Here is a 15,448-nt window from a genome sequence, read left to right as displayed (position 1 = left end):
TATATTTTTTTTTAAGTAAGAGGGGATGATTTTTTTTATATATATATAGTAAAAAAAATCATAGATAAAATGTCATACGACACCTATAAAAAATATTCGATTTTAACAAATACATAAGATAATGAATCAAATAAATTTTCATTCGTAAAAATTAAAATTGTCGAGTAGATCTTTCACTATGTAAAATCTCTCGCTTATATCATTCGAAAATACAGCCTTGTTGGAAGGATAATATAACGATCCTTTGTAGGCTTGTAACAATTGTATATGAAAACCCTTTTCACGAAAGAAACACTAAGGGCCTGTTCTCATACTATTATTTTCGGTTCATTTCAGTTCAGCTCTAATCAGTTTAGTTCAATTCAACTCTAATTAGTTCAGTTCAGTTCAGTTTAGCTCCTAATTTCCTTCTCTTATAAAATATTTAGTTCAGTTCAGCTCATTTTAGTCAACGAGAGTATACCCTAAATATATTTGAAGATATCAATCTAAAGTAGGGGATATTAGATGATTTACATATATTAGCAATTGTATTTGCCGCATGATTTACTTTTCGGTATGACAAATATTCCGGTTGTCAAACGGCACGATGACTGCATCAAGGTTGTTAATGATGTACTTAAGCGTTACGAACAGTAAAATTTCATTTTGTAATTTTTATTATGCCTTAACCCTGAGCTAGAGTTATATCATAATGGAGAGTCGTGGTTTATTAGATAAAGGTTGTTTTAGAGCTCAACTTATGAGCGCACAATAGTTGACGAGGAAAATTTGAACATTGACACCGATCATGAGGGTTTTTCCAAATCGAACTGTTATATGGACTTTAAAATAATGGGAAAAGGAGCATCCCATATCGAGGATGATTTAGTTTACCTAATTCGTTTTTATTTATAAATTGTGTAAACAACCATTTACGAATGATGTTAAAAGTATTAATTTGATTTAAATCTTAGAATGGCTCAACGCAACAATATTTGGTACAATTATTTCACTCTTACATCACAAAAAACAATAAATATAACTCCTTTATCACACACAACGATACAAGTTAAATAATGCATTTTAGATATATCTTCCTTACTCCCTATTACATTTTAGGAGTAATGCATCACCGGACTAACTCTGCCGTAATAACTCAAAACTGTCGCAACAAGCTATACAATATATAGCCGTTGTAATAACTCAAAACCGTCGCAACAAGCTATACAATATATAGCCGTTGTGTTAGCTCATGTCACTGCAACGTTGATAACATGTTAGTTGAAACGAACACTACAAGAGGGGAGGAGAATTGTAGGTGAGTTCCTAGTGACTACTTTTGCAAAATATAAAACAGAATATAAAGGAATTTTGCAATGCACACAGGATTTTACGAGGAAACCTTCCAGGGTCCAAGTGGAAGTAAAATCTCGACCCTTCTAAGGGATTTCCAAATCAAAATCAATTCACTATAATAGGGCAAATACCAAGTTACAAACCTATTATAAAACAGACCTTTTACACACAAGTTCCAGATTGAACTTGCTACACAGTAGGATCCTATCCTACCCAGCTCAAGTTCCACACTTGAGTTCACTCGTACTATCACAATACTACCTCACAGCTTTTCACTCAAAGCTCACACACCTGTATGCAATATAATTTTCACACACACACCTAATAACCCAACCAATACAGAATGTAAACACCTAGAATATGTTAGGCAAGCAATGCACGAAACCCGAAACTAATATGACAAGATTAAAAACTTGGCAAACTTACACAAATTAAGCTCAGAGATTTCTTCACGTAAAACTCACAAAAACTTATGATGATAATGTGATCTCTACTATTTATACAAGATTAACTCGTATAGTAAGTAGGGTTTTTCAAAAGAGCTATAAGTTAATTTAACTAAATCACAAAATATAGTTTTATGTAAATCTTTTTAAAGAAAATCTTTTCGGATAATAAGATAAAATAAGTTATAGCAAAAAGAATAATATCTTTTGTTAAAACCGATTTTAAGAAATAAAACAACTTGAAAATCTTTTCTTAAAATCTATCTTTTATCTTTTCCGTTAATTAAATTTGCCAAATAACTTGTCATGATTCTATTAAGTTCCGTGCATATCTACTTAACATATTTAACGATAAATCTAGAAGATAAAATCTTAACTAAATAAATAATATTGTTGTGCCGCGTTTCTGTACTTTTGGATTACTTGGGCTTCACGCAGACTATGACCAAGTTCCTGCTGTCATTTTGCTCCAGTCTTCAATTGGAACTTCGCAGACTATGACCAAGTTCCTGCTGTCATTTTGCTCCAGTCTTCAGCTTGCTTTCTCCAAGTTCCTGTTAAGGAACTCAGTTCTTGTTAGAGAACTCTTCTTCTACTTTGTTTGACTTTTCTTCAAAGGTCTCTTCATGTTTTCTTAGCTTGAGTTACTCTTCCACCATCATGGTCTACTTCACCTGTGCTAATCAAATACTTGAAAACCTTTATGAGTTGAGTTTGCTTTAGTTTAAGTTCATCATCATCAAAATCTTTAAGCTTCAACACATGTTCATCGTTAAACTCGATTATTGCAACGGCATTGCCTTTTCTCATTGCATTATCCTTATTTCAATGATTGTGTTTGATTAAAATTGTAGCATTAATAGATTAGAAATGAAGTACTGATTAATAACAATATCTGTGTTTTTTAATTATTTTATAATAATTGCAATATTTTTCTTATCAATGAGCGGTTCAAGATTGATCCTTTAACCTCTAAATGAAAATTTAAATATTTAACCAATCATTCTTTTAAATTTAATATCTCAAAACAATTACAGCTATATTTAAGGTGATAAATTCAGGGCTAGACTAGCTCCTATAAGTTTCCATGAAAATTCTCTCTTAATTGCTTACTTTTGTAAAGAGTAGACCTTGAGATCTTTAGGTAAACATTGAGAAAGTTATGTAAGAGAGAAATAAGGTAAGCAAAAGATTTAAGTGAAGATACAATTTAACATGAAAAACCCTTGAAGAGTGGAAAAATACCCACGAACGATAGCACCCAAAAAAATCCAGTATATATTAAATAGGAGAGTGCATTAAACCCTAACTTATTACGAGAACCAATGCCAATATTTATAGTTAAATCTTGAATGGAGGTTGAAAGAAATGGCTATAATTATTCTTGTACCTCTATTGTTGTAGAATTTAACAAACCTTTGTTTTTAATTAGTTCCTTCCAAAATCAAGAATTCTCTAATGTTCAACAAGCTTGCAATAATACAAGATTGTCGATAAATCTAGAGAAATAGAAAATCATGAGCAAATAAACATTAACCTTACTCAGTTGCTTGAATTATATGAAAGGTTTTTAAACACGCACAAAAACTTTACTAAGATATTAAACCAATTCAAGAAAATTTGGCCCATATCCATTATATTATACAATTATCCTTTTGACGGTTTGACCTAATAATGTCAATTTGGATAAATTAGGTTTGATGAGATTAGATCAAGTCGAGTCCAATTTAAATTTAAGTCCTTCATACTCCCACTAAAAATTTCCAAAAAAAAAAAGAATAAACCATGCACACACATACAAGCTAAGTGTATGTAGTCCCTCTCTCTCAACATTATCAAAACTTTTATTTGTTTTTAAGGAAAGCCGAAAATGCCTTTTCAATCCTCCACTTTCTCTGATTATCCAAACAAAGGAGTATGGAGAATTATGGAGTGAGGAAGATCTCAAACATAAAAGGAAGCAAAAACCAAAAATGCTTTGGGAGGTTAAAATGCATGGCACACTTGCCAGTTGCCGGTCATGAGAAGGTGTGCCATGAGCCATTCAACCCTCCCATGTGCTTTTGGTAAAAATAATACAAAAGCAAACTTCAAGCACTTGCTTAACTATCAATGTGTTGGGAATATCTCGATTTCCATAAACTAAATTACTAAATTAATATTATGATTAGTAAAGTTAAGGACACATGATCTAGTATAATGACATTAATTTATTTATTGGGTTTTTGAAATACCATGTTTTAGTGAATAAACAAAGGGTTAATTTTAATACTACATACAATACAATACAAGTAGTTAGTTTATTCCCCATCATTGGATGTGCAGAAGGCTTCTGCAGTTGCCCTAAGGAATTGGGCCTTACTGTAAAATGTAATCATCATATTTACAGAAACCAGGCACACCACCTCTGCTATTGCTGTTTGTTTCAGGTTTGGCCTTTGTGCATTAAATCTAGGTGCTATGTGAGCTATGTTTTTCACAAATTTTGTGTATCAAAAGGATGAACAACAAACTCCTCATACCCCTAAGTACCTAACAAATTTTTGAAATTTTTGAAAAGTTTAATTGGTTGTTGGTAAGGGCAACTTTTATATGGATGTACTAAACGAGTGTTAACATTTACTAGTATAATTTTATGTGAGTACCAATTTAATAAATTAGCTAAATATCATTGACTAACATCAAGTGTATCTTGGCTCATAGCTCATAGAGTAAATTTTTATTTTTTTTTTATAATTATTTTGTGCACTATATATTATACATATTATACCATTAGATTATATGTTGGCTCATAGCTCATATATATTATACCATTAGATTATATGTTGTCTTAGTAGTACTATTATATCATTTGATGTATAATTTACATATACTTAGGGTATGTTCTCATTGATTGAACTCAGCTGAACTAAACTGAACTGAACTGAACTGAGCTGAGCTGAATTGAACTAAATTGAATTGAACTGAAATGAAATGAATATTTTATAAGAGAAGGAAATTAGGAACTGAACCAAGCTGGACTGAACTGAACTGAACTGAGCTGAACTGAACTGAATTTCAACGTAAGAGAACAAGCCCTTATTTGTACCATTAGAAAAATATTTACATCACCACAACATCTAATGGTTCTTTTTACCTTCTTGATTATACTTTATACTTATGTTAATATTTACAACTTAACCATCATGTAAGGAATATGTCTTGAATCAGTGACCGAATTAGTACACGATCGTGTAGTTCGTGTTTAATACACACGACCCTGTGGTTCATGATACATAGTCGTGTAGTTCCGCTACTATAAGACATATCACATGGCCATGTGGTTAGGGATGTCAACGGGGCGGGGCGGGGCGGGTTTTTGCATTCCCATCCCCATCCCCGCCTCACATTTCCATCCCCATCCCCGTCCCCATCCCCACGGCGGGTCTGAAAATTATCCCCATCCCCGCCCCGGCGGGTCCAACTCCAAAACCACCCCCGCCCCATCACCACGTGGATATCCATCCCCGTCTCAACCCCACGTAATCCCCGCCCCGTACCCGCCAACTCCCCACCTTAAATCCACCACAAATAACATATTTAAACCATTATAAAAAAAATAAAAAAATATGTACTACAGTCTACAGGCCTACAGTTAACAGCTCAAATAAAAAATAAAAAAAATTAGCAGTACATACTTAACATAATTAAAAAAAAAACACAGTAACTAATATAATACACTCTAAACAAATAAATGTAACTCTAAATTGTCTAAAGTCCAAATATTAAAAATACATAATAATAACTCTAAGCCTTCAATTATTCTGTGTAGTGCAAACTTCACTTGTACTGGAATCGATATCTCATGTTTCAAATTCTTCCACTAATTCTCCCACCAATTTAGCATATTCATCATCCTTGTATTCTCTACAATCTGAAAATTCAATGTGACTTAATTAAAAAAAATAATAATAATATTATTAATTAAATAAGATTTATAACCACCCACAATTAAAGAGACCAGAACAAGGGTAATAAAAATAAAAGTATGCCCTCTGTCCAGAACTTCAAATTAAATGAAATTATCAAAACATTTTCTAAACTAATATCAATATCATGCAACTCAAAAGTACAAGTAATTACATTATACTCGGAGTAGCAAATTAGCAACATGTATATCCTATAAACTAAAATTTGTAGTAACTCATAAATCATAACACCAAACAATTCAAAGTATCAGACGAATTAGAGTCAAATTAAACATTCAGAAATAGATTAGTTAGAATCTAGGACAGAATTATGGCTAATCAATTTCTTAGTTGATTTGTCAAATTCTTTTTCATCAATAATTGGGGAAAAAATAATTGGGAAATTAAAATAAATAAAAAAAAACGAGTAAGAGAGATTGAGATAGTACCGATTATATAGGAAGAGGTAGGGATTATGTAGATCGGAGTGTTGATCAGCGCACAACTCAGCGGCGAGATTCAGAGGTGGTGATTGTCTGATTGATAGAGCTTGAGAGGAGAGGAGAGGAGAGGAGAGTGAATGAGTGATAGTGTCGGCTAGGGTTGAGAATGAAAATGAATATGGTTTTTTTTTTTTTTTCTTCTAGAAGTCTAGTGTCTAGAGACTTCCTTAATCAAGTCAGTAACATTTTTTTTTGCTGTATAATATTTAACGAAATATGTTATTGCATTATATGGGACGGGTCGGGTATAATGCGGGTATGGGTCAGGTGTGGGGTTGGTCAGGCGGGGCGGGGCGGGGCGGGTATGGGGTGGGTCAGGCGGGGCGGGGCGGGGATGGGGCGGGTATTACTTTAAATCCACCCCCGCCCCATCACCCATGGCGGGTATGGATTTTAGACCCATCCCCGCCCCGCGACCCGCCAAAGCTAGACCCATCCCTGCCCCATCGGGGTGGGGATGGGGCGGGTCTCCTACTAGACCCGCCCCACTGACATCCCTACATGTGGTTCAAGGTACATACACAGCCGTGTGGTTTTCCACCCTTGTGGTTATTGTTTGTCTTTGACCCAAATCCAGATTTTGTTTTGGAGAGTTATAAACACCACTTATGGTTACTCCTAGCCGAATATGTTGAATGGTTATCTGGAAATCTGGGGGTCATTTAATTTGTGTAATTTTCATCCGTGAAATACAAGAGAGATAACATTAGAAATCTAAGAGATAATCAACTGTTTTTTTTTTTTTAATGATTGGTCTCAAATCTATTCTAAATTTGGAATTTGTTTTCCCAAGATCAATAAAACTATTGCTCTCGCCTGCCCATGGACATAGCCAACACATTATTGGTGAACCACATAAATTTGTGTGTGTTTTTCTTGTTAATGTTGCATTCAATATTTATTATGCATCCATTATAACAAATTGGTATCAAAGCTTAGGTTTGGGGCCGGGCCTACATACGGTTTAATTATGGTGAAAAAGATGACTATTTTGAATGTTAAAATTGACAAATTCACAAGGAGAAATTATTTTAGTCTGTGGCAAATTAAGATGCGGACCTTGTTGAGGCAACAAGGATTATGAGCGCCATTGACAAAGAAGTCACTGGGTCCGGATACCTCTGAGATTGCCGTCTTGGAGGAGAAAGCACACTCAACAATTATGTTGTGTCTTAAAGATGATGTTATCAATGAGGTCGTAGAGGAGGAAACCACATCAAGTCTGTGGTTGAAGCTGGAGAATCTATATATGACGAAGTCTTTAACCAACAAGTTGTTATTGAAGCTACATATGTATGGTCTGTGAATGTTTGAAGGTACATCCCTTAGAGATCACTTAAATCAATTAAATTCTATTATGTTAGAATTACGTAATAACGATGTTAAGGTTGAGGATGAAAATATTGCCTTAATTCTTTTAGTGTCTTTCTGGTGTTATATGAGAATTTTGTGTAGTATTGTATTATTGGTAAAGAGACAATTTTTCTAGAGAAGGTTAAATCTGCTCTCCATACTAGAAAGAGATGATCAGTTTGCTAGATTAGTATCCTATGAAGGTAATGGACAAGGGAATTCAAGGAGAAAATGCAGGAAATCATATTCTAGGGGTCCAAACCTAGTGATGTCTATAATTACTATAAGGAGAAGGGGCATTGAAAATCTGAATGTCCCAAGAAGATGAGACAACAGTAAAATTATGAGTTTGTAGATATTCTAGAGGAGACACCTATTTAGAAGAGGATCATGTCTAGATTGTTGATGAACATGCGCATCACTATGATGTGTGGGTTAGAGATTCCGGGGTGTCTTATCATATGTGTTCACACATAGAGTGGTTTACGAACTACAAGCAGGTTGATGGAGGCGTTACTATGACCAACAACGAAGTCTGCAAAACAGTTGGTATAGGGTCCATTAGAATTGCACCTTATTAAGAAATAAAGGAAGCTTTTGTGAGACATTGATCAATATAATCAAGTTCGAAATAATTTACAGAGTATGTTTCTATTGTATCATATTTGGATTTTTTTTCAGTAAATAATAATGCCCTATACGTTTCATAATAATTGTGATAGTTTGACTATTCACATGCCAATGCCAGTCCAATGCACACCTTTGACTATTAATATTTGTATTCATATATTTGTAAAAAACTATAAAATTTTGATATATTAAAAGTATACATAATCCAAAAATATTTCACGCTGCAACATTTTTTTTAATATATTGGTAAAATATATAGTCAAAGTACAATACAATTTTATAAATGTTACGACCTATTACACTATACTATCTCCGTTGGACTTTTGCATCATGTTGTTATACGGAGTACTAGATGTTATTTTTTTTACTATAGCAACATTAATTGTTTCTATATTGGTAGAACATTTAGTTAAACACTTAAACATAACGTAAAAGTCACATTATTACGATTATTATAAAATAAAGACATGTGTAACAGGTCATAACGAGTATTGTAATGCCAATTGTTATGCTTTGTTCTTTTGAGTTGTCTGCTCTACTAAAATCTGCTCTATTTTGCTAAAATCTGCTCTATTGAGCCATACTTTGTTGACTCAATTTGCTATACCTTGCTCTACTGACTCAGGGCATGTTCTCATTGACTGAATTCAACTGAAATGAACTGAACTGAATTGAGCTGAACTGAAATGAATATATTATAAGAGAAGGAAATTAGGAGCTGAGCTGAACTGAACTGAACTGAGCTGAGCTGAATTGAACTGAACTGAGCTGAACTGAACTGAATTTCAAAGTAAAAGAACAGACCCTCAATCTACTTTTTTTTGCTCTACTGAAACCTACCCTACTATGTTCTACATGCCTAAAAGCTTAAAATAAGGAGGTCGTACCTGCACTTGTATTATCCTTCATTCTTGCAGTTTAAAATTGAACAATACTCTGTAGTTTTGATTGAGTGAACATGTCAATGAAAAAAAAAAAACTGCACTTTCATAAAGGTCATTTAGAGTTGGGAGTATGGTATGCAAATGTAATGTAACTGTCAATATTAGCATGGTAACAAAGCATAGGTCTCTTTCTCTCTTTTTCTTAGCTATTTTAGATTTTCCTACTCCTGAATTTATGCCTTTCTTTGTCACATCTCCCTATGTAAAGATAAAAGGAAAGGGAGGGAACAGCCTGCAGGAGTTATCTTCTCTGATTCAAACAAAATTCTAAATTTTTTATTAAAAAAAAAAAAGTTGTACTCTGTACTCCATTTCATTTAATTACTGCAAATCATTAAACGCCAAATTCAAGAAATGAGAAAAAGTGGAGAGGACTTGAGTTCGAGTTCTATCTTTTATGAAAAATCAAAGACAAAATATTGATAATCCGTAGAAATTACAATGTTATACTCTTCTCATTTCTTACAAGTATTATTTTCCCTGTCACATATATATTTGATTAAAGTTTAGGTCAAAATTTTGCAAGTGAATAAGATTTGTTTAAGGAACAATTCAATTAAAAGAGTTAATGGTTAGTGTCTCAAAAAGTCAAAATTACTTCGTAGTTTTATACTTTGGACTTATTTGGTACGGAGTAATTAATTTTGTTTAAGGATCAATTCAATTAAAAGAGTTAATGGTTATTTGGTAATGTCTTTTTACTTTACTTTGAATATAGTTAAACAATCAAAATATATGTTTTTTTTTTGGGTGCTAAAAAACCAATTTTTCCACCAAAAAAAAGTGTTTTTGTGTGGGCTATTAATGCTTACAATTACAATTTTGTGTTACATAAGTAGCCAACAACCAACTTTATCAAACTTATATATCTAGGTCCAATAGCCAAACAACCAACAAAAAAAGTCAATACAAATAAGTAATCAGACCAGCTAAGAGAAACAACCAAGACACACATGCCAAACAATGTCTTACTCCCTCTATTCTTATTTTATTTGCCTCATTCCAAATAATTGAATCCTCTTAAACTGTAAATTCTCTTTAATATATAAGAAATAATATAGTCAAATGGGGTTTTGTTGGATTCGTCTCATCATATATTTTATTAATACCTAATTTATAATTTTACGAAGTTATAAGCGTTTTAAGACACGTCTTGTAGACCATAAAAAGTCAAATGAAATAAAAAATAGAGATAGAGGGAGTATTAATCAAAGCTGTTAATGGGAGCAACAAGGTATATATATAAACATGGGCAATGGCCCGTGTCGTGCCGCCGCTGGCCGTGCCTGGCCGTGCCGCGGTGGTGGGCGTGCCGTGCCGTACCGGCTTCGCGACGTGCCGTGCCGTGCCTTAATTTGGCACACCCCAACCCACGGCGTGGGATGTGCCGTGCCGGGCCGCGGGCCAAACCGTGCCACTTTTTTTTTTTTTTTTTTTTTTTTTTTTTTTTTCTAAATGAACGTAAATAAAAAACGATATATAAATATTTTGTAGTACAACTTAATTTTATATAAATAATGTTATTAATTTATGTTTATGTTAATGTTAATATATTTTGTTTTGAACAAACTTTATTTTAATTAAAGTTATAAAATTTATTTATCTAATTATGTTTAAGTTTATATAAATAATTTTATTAATTTAGCAAAAAACAACAATACATATAATAAAAATTAAATTACCACTGCCGTGCCAGACCGTGCCACGTGTCGTGCCGGCGTGCCGACCCACGGGCCGACCACCGTGCCTCGTGCCGATTCCCAGATTTTTGTTCACGGCACGGCCCACAGGTGGGCCGCCGTGCCGTGCTGTGTCGGCGATCGTACCGTGCCGGGCCCGTGCCGCCCACGTGCAGGCACGACCCATGCCCATCTATATATATATACAAATAAAGACAGAAAACGTTATTCCCTTTGTTTTTAAATACTTGCTTTCATTTTTGAGAGTTTTTATAAACTTGCTCTATTTCCTTATTTGGAAAGTTTTACAATATTTAATTCATTTCTTTTAACTTTTTTTTTTTGAGGAAATTCATTTCTTTTAACTAATGGACCCAACATAAGTTTTTTTTTTTTTTTTTTTTTTTTAGGACAATGGACCCAATATAAGTCATATTGCCTTTTATTTTTTATTTTTTTTCCTAATTTTTAATTTTTCACCTAACCCACTACCTCCATATTTTATTATTTTATCTAATTTTTTCAAAAACTCTACATGTAGAGAAATGAATCAACTATTTAAAAATGGAGAGAGTATTGATTTGAAACATCTTTAAAACAAAAATCAGAAATTAATTAAAGTAGAAGTAATTAGTTGAGTATTAAGTCAGTCTTCTCTCTCAACTGTCTAGTCTGACTATTGTATCTTACTTCACAAGTGCTCTAGAGTCTAGACTAGAGACTCCCCTTTATCTCTCTACTTTCTCACACTAAAACACATCTTTCTGTCTACCGTTGCAGTGTGCATTTACCTGCAAAAGTTATAAAAGAACCCACACACCCCCATCTGCCACACACAATGACACAAAACTTGTAAAAAAACCCCCAAAAATCTAACTCAATTAACAAACAAACACCCCCACCAATTACCATAAATTCAGCTGATTTTACAACTTCTAAACTCTTTCCTCCTCTTCTCTCTCTTTCTCTTTCTACTTTCTCTCTCTACATGGACTTCATTCTGAAGCAATGGAGAGATCAGCAGCAGCAGCATGAGTCAGAGGATGAACATCAGCAAAACTCTGCCAAAATCCCAAAATATTTGCTCCTTGATTCTCCCCAACAACATCACCACCACCAACACCAGCAACAACAACAAGAAGTTGCTGCTCTTCCTTTGTTTGTGTCTTCTGAATCCCAAGACAATAAAATCACAAACACCCATTTGTCTGTTTACCCTGATCACCATTCTTCTACTCCTCCCACTGCAATTCCCACCAGATTTCCAAGTAATTTTTCCCATCTTTATCATACTCTGTTTTCCCCTGTTTTCTTTGTGTTTTCATGGATCAAAAGTATCAAAAGATTACATTCTTATTCTATTTTTCTAATATAATATTTGTGTTTAATGATGTACATATTGCCACAAAATTTATCTTCAAGTATTTGTCAAGCTGAACACATCAATAGTCTACTCCTAATAGTGATGATCAGTTATTCCCCTCTTTGATTATTACTCTGTTTTCTTCTGTTTTTACCTTTCCACTGTTCAGTTCCTTGTACAAAGAAAAGTGTCAGTACTTAGAAGCTCAAACCTTTGCGGAAAATTTCTTGGGTTTCACAAAACTACATTATTTCTCCCTCAATGTTATCAAATCAGTTGCACAAATTTAGTTGTCACATCACTAGTTCAAATTACATTATCAATGCGACCAATGATTCCGGACCATTTGCCGGATTTCTATGACTAATTACTACATTTTGGATTTTGACCATTTTATTGTTGTTGTGAAAATAGGGTCCGGAGGAAGGTATTCATTCAGCTTAGCACAATGGCAAGAATTAGAGCTACAAGCACTAATATACAGACACATGGTTGCTGGTGCATCTGTTCCTGCTGAACTTCTTCAACTGGTTAAGAAGAGCCTCTTTACTTCCTCTAATGCACCTTATTATCTCCATCATTACTCACCTCATTTTCAGCCTGCTGCTGCTTGTGAGTTTCTACTCTAATCATTATAATATGCCAATTTAAGCTCATTTATATGAAATTATTTTGATAATAAGTGCTTTTTCCAATGTTGTCTGTTGGTGTATGTGCAAGAAAAACAAAAACATGAATTTGGTGAAAAGTGTGAACTTTTTATATATTTCATGATGATATATTGGTTGGGGTCATTTGGTTATGATTTCTTGAATTTGTCATCTTTTCTTGATTTTGAGTATGTGTGTATATAATGATTAGTAGTGCTGCAAGCAGGGTATTGGGGAAAAGGAGCAATGGATCCGGAACCGGGGCGGTGTAGGAGAACAGATGGGAAGAAATGGAGGTGTTCAAGGGATGTGGTAGCTGGTCACAAGTATTGCGAGCGCCACATGCACCGTGGCCGCAATCGTTCAAGAAAGCCTGTGGAATTTCCTGCTGCTGCTACTGCTACTGCTTCTGTTTCTGCTAGTAATGCTCTTGTTGGATCACTGAATAAGCCTTCTGCTGCTGCTACTGCCTTTGCTGCTGGATCTGCTGGTGCAGAAACTCGGTTTTCGCTCTCTAGATCAGGGGCTTCGTCTCTTGATGCCTTCCACCTTAATCCAGGGTATGGACTATTCTGTTACAATGTTTTCTTGTTTTTTTGGATGATTTCGAAATCGAGTTATTATTGTACATACTTCATTTTGATCATAGTAATTGGTCCAACTTGCTGATGCAATGAATTGTTGAGTTAATGGTGCCAAATTATGGTCCCATTTAAGGTTTTTAGGATGGTTTTGGCTTAATTCTGAAGTTATTAAACCCTTAATTGATGTTAGTGGTTATTCATTGCCCTTCATTTGAGGTGCACTTTTTGGTCGCATAGTAGTACAAAGAATAGCGTGCTTAACATCCTCTTGTGCTGTACTAGTTGATACTTTCAATGTGGTCCGAGTAATAGAGAGATCTACTTCATTTTCTACATTAAATATGGCTTGTTGTGTGACACATGTTGGTAGTAGAAAATATAGGAATCACTGGGGACCATTATATTTATGCATAACTCTATATGTTACGCTCCGTACGTATATTTGCATAATCTATTATATTTATACTAATTTAAGTATCAATCAGATTGGATTCAGATCAAGTTGTAATTATTTTGATTTGGTTTTTGGTTGAGTCGTGTATAAGTTTGAGTTTGTCAAGTGGCAATTTACTTATACTCCATAATAGAGATCTACTAATTGGAGTCTTAGTACTTCTATAATTGGAATTGTTCGGGTTTGGGTTAGGTCATCTCAAGTCATGTCAGTTTCCACGGGTGTAATTCTGTGACTTTTTTTAAAATCAATTAATTTTTGTGGGTGGGTGATTTTGTTCAGGCGAAACTTTGATAGATGTACAGGATGATTTTTAACAGCAGGAAATTTGATTCTGCATCTCACTTTGAGTGGTGGGGGAAAAGGGGAGTGGCAAGGCTGAAGAAATCTATGCTAAAATCTACTGGACAAGAAAATTTGATTCTGATAAAACCTGACTTAAGCCACCTCTTTCAGGAAGCAACTGCCATTTGTGCTTTACTTGTACTGTACTGTTAGATTCCCTCTTGTTTTTTTGTTTTGTTCCTTGCTTTAACATATGGTCTATCATCTCACATGTTGTTTTGTTTTTTTAGTAGGTCATCTGACAACAAAGCTCTATTTGGACCTCAACATGAATCATCATCAGCATCTGGGGATGGTGGAAAATCTAATGCTAATAGCAGCAAGGTGTTAATGCAATTCTTTGACGACTGGCCAAGATCTGACAATGGCGAAGGAAACAATCTTTCATCATCGACAGGACTTTCAATATCAACACCGGGAAACCCAACATCGGATTTCCTGAGGTTGTCAACCGGGAATGGCGATGAGCAGGGTCTGAGGGATAGTTATGGGAATGACGAGAGAGAACGAGCTCACCAATTGAATTGGAGTGCCGGTGGGTGGGGAGCAAATCCTGTGGCTTCAATGGGAGGTCCATTAGCTGAAGCCTTGAGATCATCAAGCAACTCATCTCCCACTAGTGTTTTACATCAGCTACCTCGTTGCTCTGCTCCTGACACTAACTTTGTCAGTGCCTGAAGATGATCCAGATTTCATTTTTTTTTTTCTTTTTTTAATTTTCTGGAGAATAAAAATAAAGAGTTCTTTGAATTTTATGCATAATCTATTGGTCTTTTATTTCCCCATCTTGTATGTTTAGGACAGTACAACACTAAACTTACCCCACAAGACATAAACTGCAGCCTGCAGGTGTGTAAGCTGCTGTTTTGGCTCTTGTATGATGTAGCAGAGTTCGCCACATCTGTATTTATTATCTGCATCATACCATTTTAATTTCACCTGAGTACATTTTAGTGTCATCTATGAAAGATTAAGAAATCACAAATTAAATAATATCCAAGAGTAATCTGATTGACATTTTTTTTTCATGAATGTCAATAAATCTTGCTTGTATGATTGAATTTTCAGCCACTACAAGATCAAGTATAATAATACTAAAGGATACAAATGAAAGTCAGTGACAGATTTAGCAGCATGATGCCACAACTTGAGCTTCCCTAAATTTGAAGTACTCCATACTTGATGCCCTGAATGCTTGTTAAAACCGTTCGA

General features: G+C 34.4%; 1 protein-coding gene across 3 annotated transcripts; it reads left to right on the top strand.

Annotated features, from left to right (window-relative positions):
* Window positions 1-11,056: 11,056 nt before the first annotated feature.
* Window positions 11,057-15,221, top strand: LOC110684705 (growth-regulating factor 3-like). Of its 3 annotated transcripts, none has more exons than XM_021861153.1 (4): window positions 11,057-12,108; window positions 12,618-12,815; window positions 13,068-13,413; window positions 14,470-15,221. In XM_021861153.1, exons 1-4 carry the CDS (start codon window positions 11,829-11,831, stop codon window positions 14,912-14,914), a joined length of 1,269 nt encoding a protein of 422 aa, XP_021716845.1. In that variant the 5' UTR covers window positions 11,057-11,828; the 3' UTR covers window positions 14,915-15,221. The 3 variants fall into 3 exon arrangements, with proteins under 3 accessions (XP_021716845.1, XP_021716838.1, XP_021716851.1); XM_021861146.1 differs by having other exon boundaries at window positions 11,077-12,108; window positions 14,467-15,221; XM_021861159.1 differs by having other exon boundaries at window positions 11,079-12,108; window positions 13,080-13,413; window positions 14,467-15,221.
* Window positions 15,222-15,448: the final 227 nt, after the last annotated feature.

This window comes from Chenopodium quinoa, unplaced genomic scaffold, assembly GCF_001683475.1.
Source record: "Chenopodium quinoa cultivar QQ74 unplaced genomic scaffold, ASM168347v1, whole genome shotgun sequence".
Lineage (NCBI taxonomy): Eukaryota > Viridiplantae > Streptophyta > Magnoliopsida > Caryophyllales > Amaranthaceae > Chenopodium > Chenopodium quinoa.
This window is presented reverse-complemented; position numbering and strand designations above follow the sequence as displayed.

Excerpts from the sequence above, each read along its gene's own strand:
- LOC110684705 (XM_021861146.1), top strand. The coding sequence starts at position 11,829 with ATGGACTTCATTCTGAAGCAATGGAGAGATCAGCAGCAGCAGCATGAG. Across the intron at positions 12,109-12,617 it reads AATTCCCACCAGATTTCCAA|GGTCCGGAGGAAGGTATTCA; the intron begins GTAATTTTTCCC and ends TTGTGAAAATAG. Across the intron at positions 12,816-13,067 it reads TTTTCAGCCTGCTGCTGCTT|TGCTGCAAGCAGGGTATTGG; the intron begins GTGAGTTTCTAC and ends AATGATTAGTAG.